The sequence below is a fragment of the Coccinella septempunctata genome, chromosome 9 (genome assembly GCF_907165205.1).
Source record: "Coccinella septempunctata chromosome 9, icCocSept1.1, whole genome shotgun sequence".
NCBI classification, from domain to species: domain Eukaryota; kingdom Metazoa; phylum Arthropoda; class Insecta; order Coleoptera; family Coccinellidae; genus Coccinella; species Coccinella septempunctata.
In genome coordinates this window covers 68,903-89,764 of record NC_058197.1, presented here as the reverse complement: position 1 = coordinate 89,764, position 20,862 = coordinate 68,903, and the positions used below count along the sequence as shown (strand labels likewise).

Sequence of the window (20,862 nt, the reverse complement as noted above, 5' to 3'; positions counted from 1 at the left end):
AAAAACAAGAGACAAATGCACAAGATGCTCTTCAATGTCTTTTGACATTATCAAAATGTCATCAACGTACGTTACCACGAAATCCTGAAAACTAGGACGCAAAACTTTATCCATGCACCGAGTAAAAGCGCTGGTAGCATTTTTTATTCCGAACGGAAGAACACGAAATTGATAGGTTTTAGTTCCAAGCATAAATCCAGTATACTTCTTGGAATTCTCCTCCAAAGGACACTGCCAGTAACCGTGTGTCAAATCTAAACTCGACATGACAGTTTTCCCTGATAACTGTTTGATTATTTCATCAATCGGTTTAGGTACTTCAAACTCAGACTCCATTACTTTATTAATGTGCCTGCCATCGAGACAGACTCTCACTGAACCATCTTTTTTAACAGTTGTCATTATGGGCGATATATATTTGGGTGAGGCCCTTTCAATAACTCCCCACTGCAGCATTTCATCTACAGTTTTTTGTACAGCAGACCGATGTGCCATGGGTATTGGATAGGGTTTGATGAAAAATTCTTCTGAATTCGTTACCTTGATTGTGTGAAAATATTCTGAAGTCCGTCCAGGAATATCAGAAAACAGAGCATCAAACTCTGTCAGTATCTTTTGAAATTTCGATCTGTGATTTAGCGGAAGTTGACAATTTTCTACTGTTTTTTCAAAGCGATTCCCAGATTCCAACCTGGTATCTAATGTTGAGATGCTTTCAATGCCATTTTTCGATTTTATTTTTAATGTTGAGAGAGCGAGTGTTTCTGAAGGTGCAAAATTGTGGTGAATATCGATCTCTGGAACATTGTAGGTTCCTTTCATCGAATGAAATACCAAAACATTCTCAGATAATTTCACATCAACTCGAAGAAAACGCAGCAAATCACATCCCAATATAACTGGATGAATTAGACCCGGAATGATCAAGAACTCGAAACAAAGTGACATTGATTGTACAGAAAAACTTAATTGAGCTTGCATGGTGACTTTCTGAAGCTTGGTTTTAAAAGCTCCAACTACCCTTATACCTGTAACTGGAAAATGAGGAATAGAACTGTGAGATCCTCCGATCTGATTCCATGTATCAAGTGAGATAGCACAGACTCTACTTCCTGTATCAACCAACGCAGCGAACTTGTAACCATACAAATTTATTAAAATAAGTGGACACCTATCATCATTTAATGAATGATCATAGTCACATTCCTCCATCAGTAAGTCAGGTAAAGGATTATTACTTATCTGAATAGATTTTTCTCCCACAAGATTCCCTAGTGGGGGATTTCCCCGTTTCCCTGTTCTTGGGTCTCAGTTTCCAAAACCGAAATTGTTTTATTCGAAAAGACTCTCTCACCCTGTCTGTTCGAGGTGGTGAAGCCATACCTGTGCGAGTTAGGATTCTTAGTTGTGTTCTCTGTATTAGCGAAATTGATCTTTTTTTGAAAATTTTGAGAATTACTAGGTTTATTTTTGAAGTAATGGTCAGCTTGCCTCAAACGAGAAACTGCATCAGAAAAAGTGGTACAGCCCAAAAGAGAGCTTGCAACATTAGGAGGAAAATGTGGTGCTATCAAGTCAATCAACTCGATGACTGTATATGGCGGTTGTAAATGTTTTGCAGCACCTATCCAATAGTTAAAGTGATCCGTGAATAGACCAGAAACATACTCACTATTTTCCAATTTTTATTTTATCTTATACTGCCTTTTCCTATCCCAAAAATGACTCAAAAATTCGGTTTTAAATTGGGAATAATTGCTGAAGTAATTTGAATATGCTTCCCACCAAAGCTTTGCTGAACCCTTGAATGATTTGCATAGTAAAATTCTGATATTATTAAAAGAGATAGCATTAACATTTATCCCGTTTTCCAGAAACTGAAGAAATTCTGGAGCCTGCACATGACTCTCCCCATCAAAATCAGGTACAAGTTTACTTAGATCTCCCAAATCAAATAAATTATCGTTCATAGTTAAATTTGAAATTTGTTGTTGTCCTGAATGATGAGCAGTCTGTACATTCAACCCAGGAAGACACAAAAGCTACTTGAAGTAGCTTTTGATGCACTCGATTAGGCTCTGGCTTACTCCACCCTCGTTTAGACTATTCAGGATATGATCCCACCTCGCAGTATTGAACGCGTTTTTTATGTCCAGCGTGACCACAATGCACCATCTGGAGTTTGATGCCTTTATTCTGTCTTTTACCTGCATGATTGCCGTCACCGTTGATTTTGCTCTCCTAAATCCATGCTGGTTTGGTGAGATCACTCTCTTCTCCTCCAGCTCCATCTCCAGTCTGTTGACTATTAGCCTTTCATAGAGCTTTGCCATGATGTTGAGAAGGCATATGGGCCTGTAGCTTGAGGATTCGTTTGGATCTTTACCTTCCTTTGGTATTAAGATTACCCGTGCTACCTTCCATGCTTCCGGGAAGTGCATCTCCCCAAACAGCTGATTGAGCCTAGCGAGAACTTTATGGGGAATTACTCTGCATGCGAGCTTCAGTGCCTCAACCGTAAGTCCGTCCGGGCCTGGAGCTTTGCCATTTTTCATACTTTTCACGGCATCTTCGAGTTCCGCGATTGTGAACGGCTCTGGTCTGTTAATAACATTCCTGATATTTGTGGGCAGTTCCCTTGTTTTGGGGAATAGATCGCGTAGAATCTGTTTTCTTCTCTTTACCGGGATCTTATTCGCCACATTTCCCCTCATGATTGAGCCGGTCACAATACGGTACCCTTCCCCCCAAATATCACTTTCAAGGCTAGTGAGGATATCATTCCATTTTTCCTTTTTGGCGGTCCTTATCAGTCTTTTCAGCAGGGCACCCTTTCTGCTTTCATTCTTTGCAGAAGCTCTTGTTGTTCTCCCTCATGTCTTCTACGTCGAGTATACTGCCTTCTTAGTCTTATGTATATTTTCCTATTTTCCTCTATGTTTTGGTTCCACCAGTATGGTTTTTTATTGGAGCCTTTTTCTTCTTCTACCGTAGACTGTTTATATGCCCGCAATATATCCTCATAGACATCTCCATCACTTTCCTCGTTAATCTCTTGCAGAAGTTTCGTGAATTTTCCTATGTTCAGGCACAGATTTCTCTGTACGGATCTTCTTATTGTTTCGGAGACATTCAATCCATAGTGAATTTGCCCGTGATATGTGAAGGGGTTGTTGTAGTTAATTTTCCATTCTCTTATGCTTCTCGCGAGGCGTTCCGAGCTTAGTGTCACATCGATATGGCTCTTGGAGGCTCCACGCTCGAAAGTATGTTTGCCATCATTGGTGGCGAGCCATGTCAGCTGGGTCATCCAGCGTTCCACGTATTCTCCGCGTATATCTGCGAGGGGGGATCCCCATAGTGGTGACTTCGCATTTATGTCACCTGCTACTATGGACTTATTTGGATGTCTTGACACTTGTTCGAAAATTTCATCAATTTTTTTCTTAAATGCTTCTATAGATATATTCGGGGATATGTATGTCGCATATAAGTATGTTCCTTGTAGTCTGACGCATACGTAGCCATCCTTCTTCTTTACCTCTTCCACCTCAACATTTTTATTACAGACAACCAAGGCAACATCCTTCTTTTGGTCCAGAATCCATCCTTTTTCACTTCCAATCTTTTTGTTAGGTTCAGATATTATAATTATATCCACCTTCGTCCTGAGTGCTTCGTCCCAAGCCATATCGTGTGCCGCCCTTGCTCTTCCCAAATTCACCTGTAATACCCGCAGCGTTTTAGACATCATCTCGCATGTAAATACTCTTGCATGGCAGAAAAGCCGCTTGAATCACAAAACACAGATGTATAAATAAAATAATAAATAATTGTATATCCACCAGATAAACACACTTGAAACATAGTCTATGTATGGATGTAGAAGGTCCTTTAAAATAATAATTTACTATATACAGAGTTAAAATTCGGTTGGATGTATAGGGTCCATTAAAATAATAATTTACTATATACAGGTTTAAAATTTGATCGGGTGTATAGTGTCCCCCACAATGATATAGGCATATCTCCTCCATTTTCAATTTAGGTAACTGTTGATGCCATCTCCGGACCCTGCTTATGCATTGTATGCTCAGCCTCCGTGTTCCTTTTTTTTGTGCATTGACTGCTGTCTGTTCTGTGTCCGACTATTCCACAGTTCGCGCAGAACGATTTTTCTTGGCAGTCTCGTACCATATGCCCTTCTTTACAGCAGTTTCTGCACTTTCCAGTCCTGTCCTCTCCGTCGCAGTCCTTAGCCATGTGACCCTTTGCCCAGCATCTATTGCATTTAAGGATGTCCTCCCTTTCCCTCACTGTAGCTACCGATAGTCCAATCTTAATATTTTTGATTCTATTTAGATTCTTAATTGTTTCTGGTAGTGCCAGGATTGTTGCTGCCTTTCTACCGCCATTCATGTTTCTCAGCGCCCTGACCTCAATTTCGCCGTCACTGTTTGGTTTTTTTAATGCGTTTCTCAGAGCCTCTATTATCTCTTCTTCCCTGACGTCTATATCAATTCCATACAAATTGGCAGCTTTTTTCGGTGCCATGCTTGTCATTTTCCGACCTTACCCATGCTCGTGTCCCCTTTGATTTTTTCGTAGAGTTCGCCCATTGTCTTACTTCCTTTCTTGACTTCTACCAGTAAATGGCCTTCCCGGGTCTCTCTTATCCCTTCGATATCCTTCACTAGTCCTTGTTCCTCTTTAAGCTTTTGTTTCAGACTGGTAACCATTTCCGCATATGTCTTATATATCGGCCTTTCAATCATCACAGCCTCAGTTCCGTAGTATTTTTTTCGAGCCTGTTTACCTTTTGGGTCCGTTTTTTTCTAGTGTAATATGACTTCTCCGTCATATCCGTAGAAAGCGCACTCGATTATTTTTCTTTTATCTTCTTCCGGTAGTCTGCTGTGGATTGCAACATGTAGCGGGAGTTCATCTCTTCTTTCTTTTCCTCTCGGAGCTTTGTGCCGATTTCCATTATACTCCGTATAATATCTTCTTCATCTTCTTGTTTTTTTGATAGCCCTGCGATGTATACTAGATTTTCCTCCTTCACTTCCTTGCCATTTATACATGACACCACCCCACACTTATGTTGAACTATCTCCCCCTCCTTTAGTTTGCCCCCGTATACATATTGCTGCAGCTTTCTCGATGTACCCAGAAGTGTCCTCAGAAAACGCACTTGCGAAATCTCTTGCACCGGAATCATCAGTACCACGTCCCCATCGATATCAGGACTTGTTATGTTCCTATTATCCACTTTAAATTGGTATGCCTCTTCAGGCCAGTCTTGGTTCAGTATTTTCCGAACCTCCTCCACATTCATGTCTTCCCTTAAGCTACTCCTGAGTGTACTAATGGTGACGTTCATGTCTATTTCTTCTGCAGATGTTTGTACGCCGATGCTTTCTTTTTTTATTTTTTGCCCTTTAGTTGCTAACTGTGTCGCCTCCAATTCCAGTTTTTGTTGTATCTCTCGAAGTTTACTTTTGACTTCCTCATTACAACATGTCATTCCCACCACATCTCCTATGTCCTGTACCAAGGCTTTTAGGGAGTTCACTGTTCCTTTTATTTCCTGTTCCTCGAAGCTTATTTCCGGAGATAGGTCAGTTCGTTTCCTCTTTGATGGCCTGAGGTCTCCTAGAATCCACTGTCTAAGGAAGTCTTCTGGTTCTGATTCCACTTTTTCGGTCGGTGTGCTGGTCATTCCAAGCATCTCTTCTCCTTCATTTTCCTCTTTATTTTCTTTAGTCGTTGTTCTCTGCAATTTAGAGGATCTTCTGAAAGGATCATCACTATCCCCCATTTGTATTGTTTCTATGGATCGCTCCATCTCTTCATTCGCCTTCTTGTTCTCAATACTCTCTTTTTTTCCTTCTAGTCTTCTCTGCCTCATTTCCCTCATTTTCTGGGCCTTCTCGAAAATTTCTCCGCTCTCGCGGTGCTTCTTCTTTTTCCTCTTTTCTTCAGTTTTTCTTCCAGTCGCTGGAAGTGACTCCAGGGCCTGGTCGCTTACCCTTGAAGCACCTGGCGTATCATTGCCCCCCCCCAGAATCCATGGGGCAGCCCGCATAAGCGGGGAGGGATTCTGGACCTTCTGTAATAAATGGGAATATTGACGAGATATATATGCTTCTAGAATATTGGGCTAGGAAATTCTTTTTCGGGTTCTTAACGTTCAAGATAATTGAAAATAAAGGTTTTGATGACAAGCGTAAGAACGATAATTTTCCACTCGGAAGATAAGTGTCGAAGAAGTAGAGTTTCATGTCGGACATGAGACCGATTTTTAAGTTAAAAGGAAAACGGTTTAGTTTAGATAATAACTCGCCCATAAGAGCTTATATATCAATTCAATATTCGAAGATAATTGATTCGGCGTTGTAAGAATTAGCAGGCTCTTGAGTTTTAACCGGCCAATTCAATTAGTTCAGAAAAATGCAAGGTTAGAGCGTCGTGGCATAATCGGGGAAACACCCATGAGAGGTGGAGAAGGAATTTGGGTTTTGATCTAAGAAGGGGAATAATAAAAGGAATCAAAAAAAGGGAAGGGAGTCAGTTGTTAGTCGAAGAAAATATACGTCGGGAAGACGGAAGTAGAATCCGGGATTCTAATAGGGTAGATTTGGAAGTCCGAGAGTAGATTCGGCAGTTCGAGAAATTTAGAAGTATTTTTTCGGAGTTAGGTCTCAAAAAGGGAGACGGGTACAAGCTATTCGGGGAATAGTGTAAGATAATTAGTACCGTGGTTAAAGTCAGTTCAGGGCGTAACATTGTTTTTATTTGTGGTATAGGTCGGATATAGGATTTTTCAATATTTCGGATAGAGTCGAAACGAAGAGCGTTAATCGTTGACGACGGTAAAGTGCGGGAAGTGCGGTTGAGTGTAATTGAGAATTCGCCGTTCTGTGCGAGGAAAGTCTGGTGATCGAAAAAGTTCACCAGCAGCCCCAGGCGAACGACGGTCGCTGGTCGCAGAAAAAGGTAGAAGGTTCCAATTTTTGTTTGTCCAGAGTCCTGAAAGCTCCTCTGAAATTCATGTGATTTTTGATTATATTTTTATTGTTGTTTTGCAATTGAAAAAAAGAGAATTTTAATCCAAGATTTTGTTGGCGAAATTTTAATGATTATTGCTTTGCGCACTTTGTATGTGCGAAAGAAATTGAGATTTTATTTTGGGTCGTTATCGACCAAATACGTGCTTGTATTCAAATACCTGGAATAGATTTATTCGTTACATTTTAACAGAGTCTCATTTAAATTTTCTCCCCAGAAAATATAGAAAAACATCAAAGTCCTGTCCTTCGCGCGACGGGCCGAATCCACCATTTTTGCCTTTAAAAGGGCCTTCAATTTTGTGTGTTAACATCTTAAAAATAATCACCCCTTGTTCAGTGGAAAGCCGCTCTTCCATTGATTCCAGATAAGGGGTGTTTTATTTCACTGGTGACAGCGGTGGGATGATGTTAGTTGATTTTTCTGGGGTGGAATACTAAATTCTATTTTATGAGAAGTTTGATTTTCAAAGTTTTGGTTGTTTTTGGAGCGAGTTAAATTGAAGCTAATATTTTGTTAGGCGTCATTGTGGAAGTGAAAAGTACTGAGAGAATTGGTTTTTAAGAATTTTTGCGGTTGATTAAGGGTTTTCGTGGAATATATGATGTTTTGATTATAATAATGAATTTGAGGAGGACTTTCGGATGAAGGAACTGTGAGTTATTTTATTGCCAAGGATAATTTAATTTTGCGTCGGTTTTGGTTCATTTTAAGAATTTTTGTGAAAAGTGAAAAGTTAAGTTGCCAACAGGATTTTTTTTTTCTCTCTTTAAAGTTTAGCTGCGGAGATATAAGGGAAAGTTGAGTAGAGTTGGAAAAGTTCGTTAATTTCTCTTCAGTGAGTTGGATCAGAATTTTATTTCAAAATCAATAGTAGGTATTAAGTTTCAAATCTGGAGACAGTTGAAAAATTTCATTTGCGAAAAGCATTGGTGTTCAATAATTTTGAAAGATTTGATTGATGGAAACCTTCAGAAAGTAATTGAGTAATATTGAAGATTGAAATTTAATTTTTCGGAAGAATTTTATTGTTTGAGGGTGCATCCTTGGCTGATGGTGAAAGATATATATTTTTTTTTTTTTCAGGATATTTGTATATTACTGTGTGGTATTGAAAATTTTTAATTTGAAGTAGTTTGATGGTTTTGAAGTGAATATTTCGAAAATTTTTTTTTGTTGAGTATCAAATAGAAAAAAAAAGAGAGTTGATTGATCGGTTATTTTTTTCGTAACAAAAAGCGGAGTCGCAAATTAGTTTGTTTCTTTCAAAAAACTTTTGCGAAATTATGATCAATTTAGTTAACGCGAATATGGAAAATTAAGAATTTTTTTTTTTGTGTTGTTTTGTCAGAAGTTGAACACGGAATTAAGAGTGAAATCCTCTCAATTAAATATTTTCATTTTTCCAATTTGGACGTTTGAATACTTTGGAATTTCGGTCATTTTAATTTAATTGTTTAAAATCAAGTGAACATTAGGATAATTTGGAATTTTAAGTCAGTTTGGAATTTAGGACAAGATAGGGTTGCAGGATTTTTTTTTTTCAGGAATTGTTTATTGAATATTATTTTCTGTTGAAATATAATTTTTTTTTTTCAGGGCGTTATTTATTTTTCGATATATTATTTGCGTTCAGGATAAAAATTTTTTTTTTTTAAATAATTTTTTTTTTCAGGACGTTTGCATTGAAGGTTTTTCTTGAATAGTGAGATTATTTGGTGTGTAGAGTTTGACTAATTCTATCGTGTGTGCGCAGTATATTGTGATTTCGAAAAAGGGAAACTTGATTTTCAATATCTTTGTGGAATTTAAAGATAGTTTTCAAATTTAATTTTTATTGAGGTTAGGTTTCGAAAATGTTGCCGGCGGCTAATGCTAGTAACACCACCCCTAGTGTGGCGGCAAAAAGTTCTGTGCAACTCCCTTTCATGTATTCGTTGGGGATGCTCGCGACCACTCTTGATGGGTTCTCCGGTAAAGATGTGAATAGATATTTTGATAAATTAGAATTACGAGCAAAATTAGATGATTGGAGTGAGGACGATACCCTCATCTTACTAAAACTTAAGCTTGTGGGTGATGCCTACAATTTTTTTAAATCGGATCCTACTCTAAATTCTTTAACTTATACTGATTTAAAAAATCGATTCATACAAAAATTCACTTCAGATAGATTGCCGGGCGAATACCAATGGAACTTGAGTCGTTGTTTCCAAAGACAGGACGAGGATGTGTCCTCGTTTTGTACCAGATTACGCACAATAGGGGCTAACTTGTTGATCGAGGATCTGGCCGGAGCAAAGACAGAAGAGGAGCCTGGAATACGGAAGAAGGATAAGGATTTAATTTTAAATCAATTCAAAATTGGTCTGAGGAAGGATGTCATGAAAGAAACCGGAATTTTATTGTTGAAGGAAAAGGATTTGGATTTGAAAAAGGCCGAAGAATTAGTGCGGTTGCAGGAAACAACCAATAGGATGTTGCAGGGGAGGTTAACAAATATGAGGATATCAACAGTTGACACTGGAACGGTGTGTCAATTGTGCGAAAAGGAGGGACATTCGGCAAAGGAATGTAAAAGTACCTGGCGAGGTCAGGGAAACCCAGAGAAAAATAACGGAAGGAAGTGCTTTTCTTGCGGCCAAACGGGACATTTCGCGAGGGAATGTCGGAATAGCAGGAAAATGGGACAACGGACACAAGGATCGTGTTATAACTGTAATCAACAGGGACATTGGGCAAGGGACTGTCTCAAGAAAAATTCGTTTGGAAGACGAGAACAAAGACAGAATTTTGGAAATGGATCATGGAGAGGTGAGGGAATAAATGCTTCTGGGAGTAAGCGTATGAACGAGGACAGGAGCATAAGATATTCCAATAATAGGGAGGAACTTGGGGCATCAGGAATTACCAAATCTACCGGCGCGATTCCAAAGCAATCGCGGTCGCCGTCTAGTTTTGGATTGAAAAATTTAAACTTCGAGGGCCAAAGTCCATCTGCCCGGGCGGAGGCCGAAAATTGCTAGAGAGGCAGAGTAAGCGAGGGTCACCAACGAGGCAGGTATACAAGGGAGATTCAAAGAGGCGTTCGGTCATGGTAATCCCGGAGGTGAATTTCGTAGGATTATATGACGTACCACATATAATAAAACTAAGTATTAATGGAAGGGCGAGCTTCTGTTTGGTTGATACAGGAGCAGCGGTGACACTCGTGAAAAAGGAACAAATTGCGGAAGACCAAATAAATGGAACCGGAATTGGGGTGCAGTTGACTAGTGTGTCAGGGCATAATATACGTACCTGGGGTACGACGAATATTTTTGTGGGCCCAGAAGGAGAAAAATTGGGAGCGAATTGGACGGCTGTCGTGTGTGATGACAGGACATTAGGAAACGTCCAGGTTATTTTAGGAAGGGATTTCCTTTGTGCCAATCAGGCACTAATCAATTATGAGGAGGATCCATCGGTACTGATGTGGGGGAGGAAATTTAAGTTTTGGAGGAAAGAAGACATTGAGGAACATACTTGTATGGAGAATATGGAGAGGATTACGAGAATAACTCGAGGTATTAAGGAGCCAAGAACGGGAAGTTATAAGGGAGACATCCATCAGAGGAATAGGGATCTGGACCAAATTTACGCTCAAAACGACGAGATATGTGTCATGGGAGACACCAGGAGTAAAGAAGTCGATCCTGACATACTTTTTAAAGATTTCGGTATACAGACCGATAATTATGAGGAATTGGGAAATATTATTGAGAATATCAGGGAGGAATCAACCACCGATGGCAAAGGACTGTGGGAAACCGATGTTATGCTGATATCGGGGGTCACTATTCCCGAGCGTTCGGAAATTTTGGTTGAAACTAGATTGAAGAAAAAAATTGAGGGGATTTATATAGTATGTGAACCCCTAGATTTAGGTATCGGACAGGTTTATGTCGCAAATTGCCTTACTAAAAATTCGGAAAGGTTGTGGATTCGTGTAATAAACTTGTCTAACAGGGAGGTTAGACTACAGAAGAGGCAGAAGCTCGCAAAAGCATTCACTTGCGATACGGGGAAAGAAAATGAGATATCACAAATGATTGGTAAAATATCGTTCAAGAATGAGGACTGGGCTACTACCGGTTTCAGTCTCGAACATTTGGACGGGGACACGCAGGATACTTTGAAAAAGCTTATAAAGGAATACAGTGATTTATTCATTGAAGATAATGAACCATTGACCAGCACCACAATGGTAAAACACAGTATCACATTAGAACCAGGGACGCAGCCAATCTGTAAAGCCCCATATCGGATTCCATATCACCAAAGGGAGGTTTTACAGAAAGAGATTGATAGGCTGGTAGATGCTGGCGTTATTCGCCCATCGTTTAGTCCCTGGTCCGCCCCTGTTGTTCTTGTTACGAAAAAATTACCCAACGGTGAAGAAAAAGTTAGGATGTGTATTGATTATCGGGGCCTGAACAGTGTAACTAAAACAGAATATTATCCTCTTCCCAATATATCGGATTTAACTCAGGGCTATAGTACTGGAAACGAAGTTTTGTTTTCAGTAATCGACGTGGCAGAAGCGTATCATCAAATTGATATGGAGGAAAAAGACATTCCTCTAACCGGATTTAGTACATTTCAAGGGCATTATGAATATCTGAAAATGCCATTCGGTTTGAAGAATGCGCCAGCGACGTTCCAACGTTTCATGAACCTTACATTGGCTGGACTGACTGGAGAATTGTGTATGGTTTATCTTGACGATATTATCATTTTTAATTCGGAAGGGAAGGACGATCACATAGGAAAGTTACGACAAGTATTCGAACGATTGCGAACTGCTAATGTAAAGTTGAAGCCGAAAAAATGTAATTTTCTGCTTAAAAGGGTTAAATATCTAGGACACATAATCACCCAACAGGGGGTTCTTCCAGATCCTGAGAAAATTGAAAGTATCAAGAATTTTCCCATTCCCAAAAACGTTAGAGGTGTGCGTTCATTCTTAGGAATCGTAAATTGGTATCGAAGGTTTATCCCGAATGCCTCTGAATTGATAGCGCCGTTATCAAACTTGACAAAAAAGGACGTTAAATTTGAAATCACACCAGAAGTTCTAAGGTCAATAGCACATCTGAAAAAAACCCTAACTTCGGACATGGTACTTATATATCCGGACTTCAAACAACCATTTGTAGTGGCCACAGACGCCTCGGGACTTGGAATAGGGGCAGTGTTAAGTCAGATTAGGGATGGCCATGAACGTCCGATCGCGTACGCCAGTAGGAATTTTAAGAAAGCAGAATTAAACTATTCCACTACGGAGAAAGAACTGTTGGGGGTAGTTTTTGGAATACAGACGTTTAGATGTTATTTATATGGGAAAAAGTTTACCGTCGTTTCGGACCATAGACCGCTCAAATGGCTGCTTAATTTGAAGGACCCTGGCTCTAGGCTAGCCAGATGGGCAATGACCCTGGCTGATTATGATTTCGTGGTTATTCATCGTAAGGGAAGACTTCATGGAAACGCTGATGCCCTTAGTCGAATGTACAATAGAGATGATCATTTTATTGACGTAGAATTCGAGGAGTTTGAGGATTACAGAAGTACTCACCAAATACCAGAGATGGTAACGCTTAACATGAGAAAAGGAAATTTATTTTTGGCACCGGAATCGTGGGCTCTAGCCCACTGTGTCTCGCAAGATTTAGCTATGGGTGCAGGAATTGCGCTGCAATTCAAGAATATCTATGGATCGGTGGAAAAATTACGTCAGCAAAATAGAAACGTGGGAGAAACAGCGGAATTGAATTTACCGGAAAGAAATATCTATTATTTGATAACTAAAATGAATTATTATGATAAACCGTCCTACAGAAGCATGTGGAATGCTCTGAGGAGCCTAAGAATGTGTTGCGAGAAAAATAAAGATACTTTTCTGGCCATGCCTAAAATAGGGTGTGGTCTGGATAAGTTGGAGTGGGATAGAGTACTGGAGATGATAAGATTTATTTTTCACAACTCCAACATCGAAATAACAATTTATGAGCTAGTATCGTTACAGATAGCTCCCGTGAAATTAGGAAGGAAAGAACCAGAACTCATAGAGCCCGAATGGGACAGGGTAACTCTGAGACAGGCACAAAAAAACGACCCTTATTGTCAAACAATTTTTGAAATATTGAATGCCAAGGCAGAAGATCAGGAAAATCCGTATTATATTTCAAACGATGGGATGTTATATGTCTGCGATGAAGAGAAAGATAAATTGGTCATACCACGGGTTTATGTAAAAAAGGTGTTATATGATTTCCATGATTTACCGATGGCGGGACATCCTGGACAACAGAAAACCCTGGCCAGGTTGAGACGGAGGTTCTTTTGGCCAAATATGCGATCCGATGTTATCAATTATTGTGCTAGTTGCGATTCTTGTAACAGGAGGAAAACTTCGCCTCACTTGAAGAAAGCACCTCTTCAGAGGTTCACCACCACAACAGAGCCTTGGGAACTGACGTCTATGGACATTGTAGGACCTCTTGTAACAACAATGACAGGAAATCGATATCTCCTAACATTTCAGGACTATTTTACGAAATATGTGGAGGCTATCCCAATTCGTGATCAAAAAGCGGAAACAATCGCTCGTGCGTTTGTCGAACATATCATCGTCAGACATGGGGCACCCAAAATGCTGCTCACAGATAGAGGGGCTAATTTTACATCGACCCTGTTTAAAGAAGTCTGCTCAATGTTGGGAATCAAGAAGATTCAAACGTCGAGTTACGCTCCAACGTCAAACGGACAGATTGAGAGGATGCATCGTGTTCTAAAGGACATGTTATCGCATTATATCAATAGGAATCAACAGGATTGGAATGATTGGGTACCCTTTGTATTAATGGCTTACCGTGGTAATATTCATGTTACCACTGGCTATAGTCCTTATTTTCTGCTGCATGGAAGAGATCAGAGGTTGCCAATTGACGGCTTTATTGAATCGGGAAGGTTACGGTACGACTACGATGATAATTATGCCGCGGAACTAGTCGAGCGGTTACGAAGGGTATATGCAGAAGTATACCAGAATACGGAAAGGACAAAGACAGACCGGGTGAGAAGGTACAATGAAAAAACGGCAGAATGTAATTTCAAAAAAGGGGACCAGGTATATTTAAAGGAAATGAGCGTCAAGCAAGGATTATCAAAAAAGCTCTCAAAATCTTGGGTGGGTCCCTATGTAATCTTAGATGTAGTTGGTCCGGTTACCTATAGAATTGGAAAAAAGGGAGAAAGGGAGCAACAAATTATTCATGCGAATAGGTTAAAAAAGTATGTCCCGAGGGATATGAATATAACGAGACAACAAGGAAAACAAAGGTGTGGGAATGACGTTTTATCAGATTCGGACGAGGCTCCGGAGGAAATAGGGACATTTCCTCCGGCACTTATTCCAATACGGCGCTCGGCGCTGGAAGGTGATATAGAGGAAGATAGTGAGGATGAGGTTGAGGAACATAGTGAGGATGGAGAGGTAGAAAGATTTGTAACGGATAGGATTCCTCTACGACGATCTACAAGAATACGGCGCCCACCAGATCGCTGGGGCTATTCTTGAGAAGAAGATGAGATTAGGGTAGCGAGGGGGAGCGTCTTGGTGATGAGCCTCCCAGGAGAATTGAATCGACTCCTGCCCTTTTCGTAGATTCCAGGAGGTTCAGTGACCCAATGAGCCACCGCTTGACGAGGGTCCCCGTTCTGGGTTACGAACAATATTTATTTTATCTTTGTCTTTTTCTGTTGAGTCCATTTACTAGGACAGTAGTTTAAAATCCATCTCCGAATGAGTTTCTTGAAGATTTGATTTTTGTTTCTCTCTCTTTCCCTCGTAAACACTGCACTACATATGTGGTGACGGACATCTGCTAAGCTTTCTTTACAGATAGTATTTAAATCCTCTATATATAGAATTTTTGGGTGTGGCCTCCTGGCCTCAATCCAACTTTTATTTCAACTAGTGGATTACCTTTGGCTCGGAATTGTTTCTCCAGTATAACCAGAGAAGGAATTCTTTTGTCAACACAACATCTTTTCTGGATGCCCTGATACCCTTCGGCATTTCTGTTTGGCATGCATGGCGATGATTAGCGTCATAACTTCTTTCTGAATTGTGTTTGCATTTTCATTTTTTTATAATGCTCTGGAATTTTATTTTTTTTGTGTTCTTAGGCTTTTATATTACTTGTGATATTCTTCCCCGCATGATTATTTTGAATGATAGTAATCATGAGAGGGTCGAATTGACAAAAAAAAAATAAAACAAAATGAGAGTAAGATTGTATTACTTTTACATCTATTGTTATTTGTTTCATGTATAGTTTGATGTTAGACTGTTAGTGGATAACGAAATCCTTCATTCTATCTTAAAGGGTTCAAGAGGATTCCAGTCAACCCTCAGTATGGGGAAGGGACTAGCCCTAGCTGGTGGAATAACCTTCTTATTGACTATAGCGAGTGCTGCTGACGCGTTGATAGCGTACGATTGTGCGAACAAAGACAGCGAAATAACCGCGGTTTCTATACGTGATGTCGCGGAGTGTCCTAGCCTAGAGACCACTTATAAAAGCAAATCGATTAAGGTAAAGGTGTTGCAAAAGGACGAAATAAAACTGAGACACGTGTGGACATGTTGCGTCGAAATAAACCGAATTATTATGCATTGTGGAATGCATAGTCATAGTTCAGTTGTGGCCGGGGGAATATCTAATTTTATTTATCGAATTGGAGCCGAAGAGTGTCGATCCGTACACCGCTACCAAACTATAAAGCTGTATAATCAAGAAATAGGGAAAATAACTATGAATGGAACTACTTCAGCATCAGTCACACTAGGAGGTATATTGAATAATGATGGAAGCTGCAAGGGCATTACTTATCAGGAGAGTGGACAAACGTGGCATGATGTAGTTATAGTGGCCTCTGTGAAAATACGAGTTTCAGACTATGAAACTCGAGTGAAAATTGATGAAAATGAGATCAGTATATTAGGGGGTGTTGTATGCCCTTATTTGAAGGGGTATTGTTTTGACACCACATTGGGAGAAGTGACATGGGAGCACGAACCCCTATCTACCTGCGAGGAATCGCTCACCTCACTCTATCAGGGACAGGCAGAGATAATTTCAAATCATTTTACCACAGAGCAGGTTCTAGTCGTAGAAGACAGTACAAAAGTATTTGCAGTAACGTTGATCAAAAAGGTTATGTTGTGTAACACTGAAATATGGCAAACTGAGCATCCTCGAATCTTAGTCCTACAAGAAAACCAGAAAGATCGACTCGTTCTTAAAATGGATATATTACCTCACAATGCCGATCTAATGGCTTATGTCAATAGTAAGTTTTTATATGTAGAACAAGCATATACTAGAAAGTTAGACCAATTACATACGGACACCATACATAGACGATGTCTGGTGCAACGAGAGATACTGAGAAATCGACTTCTGATGGCCCCGTTGGTACCCAATACCTTGAGCCAATTGGTGAAAGATAGCGGAGGATATGTAGGACGTGTACTGGGAGAAGTTCTGTATATAATGCGATGTGTACCCCTCACAGTGAAGGTACGGCGAACTGAAAAATGTTATAATGAACTACCCATTTCTGTCAACAACCAATCGAAATTTATGGCTCCAGTTACTAGAGTTATTCAGAACTATGCAGAAGAGGTAGACTGTAATGGTCTTATGCCCCCACTGTATAAAATAGAGGAACAATGGATGGGGTTGAGTCCGTACCCCACCCTAAAGAAAGCACCCAAAGAGCTTAAACCTGATTCCGACTCAAAATTAGAATTCGCACCCATTCAGCCTATTGGCGCATTGGGAATATATACACAAGAAGAGATCGACAAAGCTCAACGCATTTTGAATTTCGGGATAGAAAGGAAAGCTGTGGAAAATATCATCGTTAGAAGGGTAGCCGGGTTGGACACATCGGATCAAGGATTTTCGACCATAAATATATTCAACACAGAAGAAATGAAAGAGCTAGCACATAACACGATCCGTCAAATATGGGGATGGTTCACGGACATCGGACTTTTCATGAGCGGACTTATGGGATTTTATGCAATTTTTAGAATAATAAAGTACAGCATAGGAGTTATATTAAATGGACTACATCTATATGAAGTCTTCGGCTGTGGACTGACCCTTTTAGCCAGCCTGTGGAATACCCTGACTATGTGGCTAATGAACCAACACAGGACCAAGCAAGAGAAGATGAGAAGAAATAACGAAACTACGACAGACACACCAGTGCCACAGGAGACAAGAACGTCTATGTTATATCCCTCTTTGACCGCGACTGCACCCCACTGGACAGAGGAGAAAGGTGCGGGTAGTGTGGTAGATCGCGAACCCGGATTATGTGCCGTATAATATGAGGACAACTCGCGCGATACCAATAGACGTTAGAAAGTTAACGGAAATATTCATATTGAACACCAAGTGCGTTACGCTCAAAATGATAGACTAGGTCGTTGCATCTCCTTGAAGGTTATTCCCGAGGCGAAGGTGAGTTCCTGGAAAGTAAACAACGTGGACCTGGCAGACATCGGCGTGGAGGAAAGAAGCTTATTGTGACCGCGAAAGTGAATTTGAAATTCGAAAAGTGAACCTAAAAGACTCCATGCTGGAGAAGTGAAGTGACAGACAAAATTTATCCTTCAAGAACTTGGTCAATGAACTTTGAATTTTGCTGTTTTGAATTTTCATGTTTTTGAATCTCAATGATACTGATGTTTGATTTTTGATTGATTTTGTTTAAGTTAAGTAGATAAGGTATTTCCATAGTTGTAAGGAAAATTTTATTACTATTATTTTATAATGCTGTTTCAGTTTTTTTTGCTTGTGAATTACGCTTAAATGCTTGGCACATTTAGTATAGGATGTTTGAGCTTTTTGGTTGGGAGACGATGGACTAGTGGACCAGTGAAAGTCTTGATAGGAATAGAGAAAAGTTATGGCATCCAATGCCAAAACTTTTTTTAAGGGGGGAGTATTGTAATAAATGGGAATATTGACGAGATATATATGCTTCTAGAATATTGGGCTAGGAAATTCTTTTTCGGGTTCTTAACGTTCAAGATAATTGAAAATAAAGGTTTTGATGACAAGCGTAAGAACGATAATTTTCCACTCGGAAGATAAGTGTCGAAGAAGTAGAGTTTCATGTCGGACATGAGACCGATTTTTAAGTTAAAAGGAAAACGGTTTAGTTTAGATAATAACTCGCCCATAAGAGCTTATATATCAATTCAATATTCGAAGATAATTGATTCGGCGTTGTAAGAATTAGCAGGCTCTTGAGTTTTAACCGGCCAATTCAATTAGTTCAGAAAAATGCAAGGTTAGAGCGTCGTGGCATAATCGGGGAAACACCCATGAGAGGTGGAGAAGGAATTTGGGTTTTGATCTAAGAAGGGGAATAATAAAAGGAATCAAAAAAAGGGAAGGGAGTCAGTTGTTAGTCGAAGAAAATATACGTCGGGAAGACGGAAGTAGAATCCGGGATTCTAATAGGGTAGATTTGGAAGTCCGAGAGTAGATTCGGCAGTTCGAGAAATTTAGAAGTATTTTTTCGGAGTTAGGTCTCAAAAAGGGAGACGGGTACAAGCTATTCGGGGAATAGTGTAAGATAATTAGTACCGTGGTTAAAGTCAGTTCAGGGCGTAACATTGTTTTTATTTGTGGTATAGGTCGGATATAGGATTTTTCAATATTTCGGATAGAGTCGAAACGAAGAGCGTTAATCGTTGACGACGGTAAAGTGCGGGAAGTGCGGTTGAGTGTAATTGAGAATTCGCCGTTCTGTGCGAGGAAAGTCTGGTGATCGAAAAAGTTCACCAGCAGCCCCAGGCGAACGACGGTCGCTGGTCGCAGAAAAAGGTAGAAGGTTCCAATTTTTGTTTGTCCAGAGTCCTGAAAGCTCCTCTGAAATTCATGTGATTTTTGATTATATTTTTATTGTTGTTTTGCAATTGAAAAAAAGAGAATTTTAATCCAAGATTTTGTTGGCGAAATTTTAATGATTATTGCTTTGCGCACTTTGTATGTGCGAAAGAAATTGAGATTTTATTTTGGGTCGTTATCGACCAAATACGTGCTTGTATTCAAATACCTGGAATAGATTTATTCGTTACATTTTAACAGAGTCTCATTTAAATTTTCTCCCCAGAAAATATAGAAAAACATCAAAGTCCTGTCCTTCGCGCGACGGGCCGAATCCACCATTTTTGCCTTTAAAAGGGCCTTCAATTTTGTGTGTTAACATCTTAAAAATAATCACCCCTTGTTCAGTGGAAAGCCGCTCTTCCATTGATTCCAGATAAGGGGTGTTTTATTTCACTTCGGTCCTACCCTCCTGGGGTATCACTTTAGTTTTCTGATCCGCCATGTTTAAGTATAAGTTTAACCGCCTACGCGTTCTTCCCCGATGGTTACCCATCGGTATGCATGGGTTTTCTGTCCGGGTTTTCCTTCCCTTAGCCTTTGGGGTCCGTTCCCCAACGCGCAAGGCAGCGCCGATTTGGTCCGCCCCGGGTATTTGATTTCCCCGGTACCACCCATATCTGGGAGGCATCCCCCTATCCGCCACCTGGGGAGGCGCCCGATGGGAGTTTACTCTCCTCACTGAGGTTAAGTTAAAATTGGAACTTAAATTTGATTTGACGTTTATATTTCTTTCAGAGACACCCTGTATACGTGAACCAGATTGAACGCGTGCATGTCCACGTATGTTATTCGCTAGATTTTCAGTATCAAGATTATCAGTATTAATCAAATCAACCCCAGGAACATCCTGCATAAAATAATCATTTTCTTGATCTCCACTTCTAGCTTGATCAACTTGTACATTATTTAGGGGCATTCTCACTGAATCATTAACAATTTTTGAAATAAACATATCAAACATTCTAGACTTTGTTTGTTGGTATATTTATTCCATTAGTTTATTATTGTATTAAATAATTGATCGTTTGGAATTTTGTTAACCTAATTTATTTAGTCAAATATAATAAGACGTTTCGGGTTCGGGCCCTTTTTCAATCTAAAAACAAATATCAAAAACACAGTTACATATACAATTATTCGAGATAGAGATCTGTCACCTTTATTTTAACAATTTCCAAGTCTTCTGCTTGTGGTGCATGTGTCTTCATTCTTCATTTTGTAACATAATGTGGTGCTAAGTTAATGAATTGTCAAGTTGGTGTCGTTGTCACTCTTCTTCTTCTTTCGTTGTCGTTTTCCGCTGTCTTCTTTATAATCGTTGAGTATATTTTGTTCAGACCATTTATATCTGTTCTGTCGTTGATAGAGTTGGGGTTTCGTTTTATATAAATCATTCCCAAAAATTCCCTGGTTCTTTTATTTGTTTCCCTATCTAATATCCTTGTATTCTCAAAATTGAAAGTGTGGTTGTTTTCTATTGTATGTTTGTAAAGGGCTGTTTGAGTTTTAGAATATTTGTGTCCTTTTATCCTGTTGTTCAGATTTTGTTCCGTTTGTCCTATGTACACTCCATTACATTGGTTGCATGGTATCTCGTAGACGATATGTGATTTTTGACCTTTCGGGACTATTGCCTTCAATCTCGAAAATAATTGATTAACCTGTATAAATGGTTTGTGTGCAATCCTTATATTGGGGTATGGCTTTATTATGTTTTCTATTTTCTCAGACAGTGTTGGGATGTATGGTAGGGGTATGTAAACTATTG

General features: G+C 39.7%; 1 protein-coding gene across 1 annotated transcript; it reads right to left on the bottom strand.

Moving 5' to 3' along the window:
• Positions 1–4,869: 4,869 nt before the first annotated feature.
• On the bottom strand, positions 4,870–19,758 carry LOC123320134. Its single transcript, XM_044907327.1, has 2 exons — positions 19,489–19,758; positions 4,870–6,110 (listed from the first exon to the last, which is right to left on the bottom strand). The coding sequence occupies exon 2, from the start codon at positions 6,086–6,088 to the stop codon at positions 4,883–4,885; it is 1,206 nt and encodes a 401-aa protein (XP_044763262.1). The 5' UTR covers positions 6,089–6,110; positions 19,489–19,758; the 3' UTR covers positions 4,870–4,882.
• Between the last annotated feature and the right edge of the window lie 1,104 nt (positions 19,759–20,862).

What these genes read in the sequence shown, in the direction of transcription:
- LOC123320134 (XM_044907327.1), bottom strand. Translation starts at nt 6,088, where the DNA reads ATGCGGGCTGCCCCATGGATTCTGGGGGGGGGCAATGATACGCCAGGT.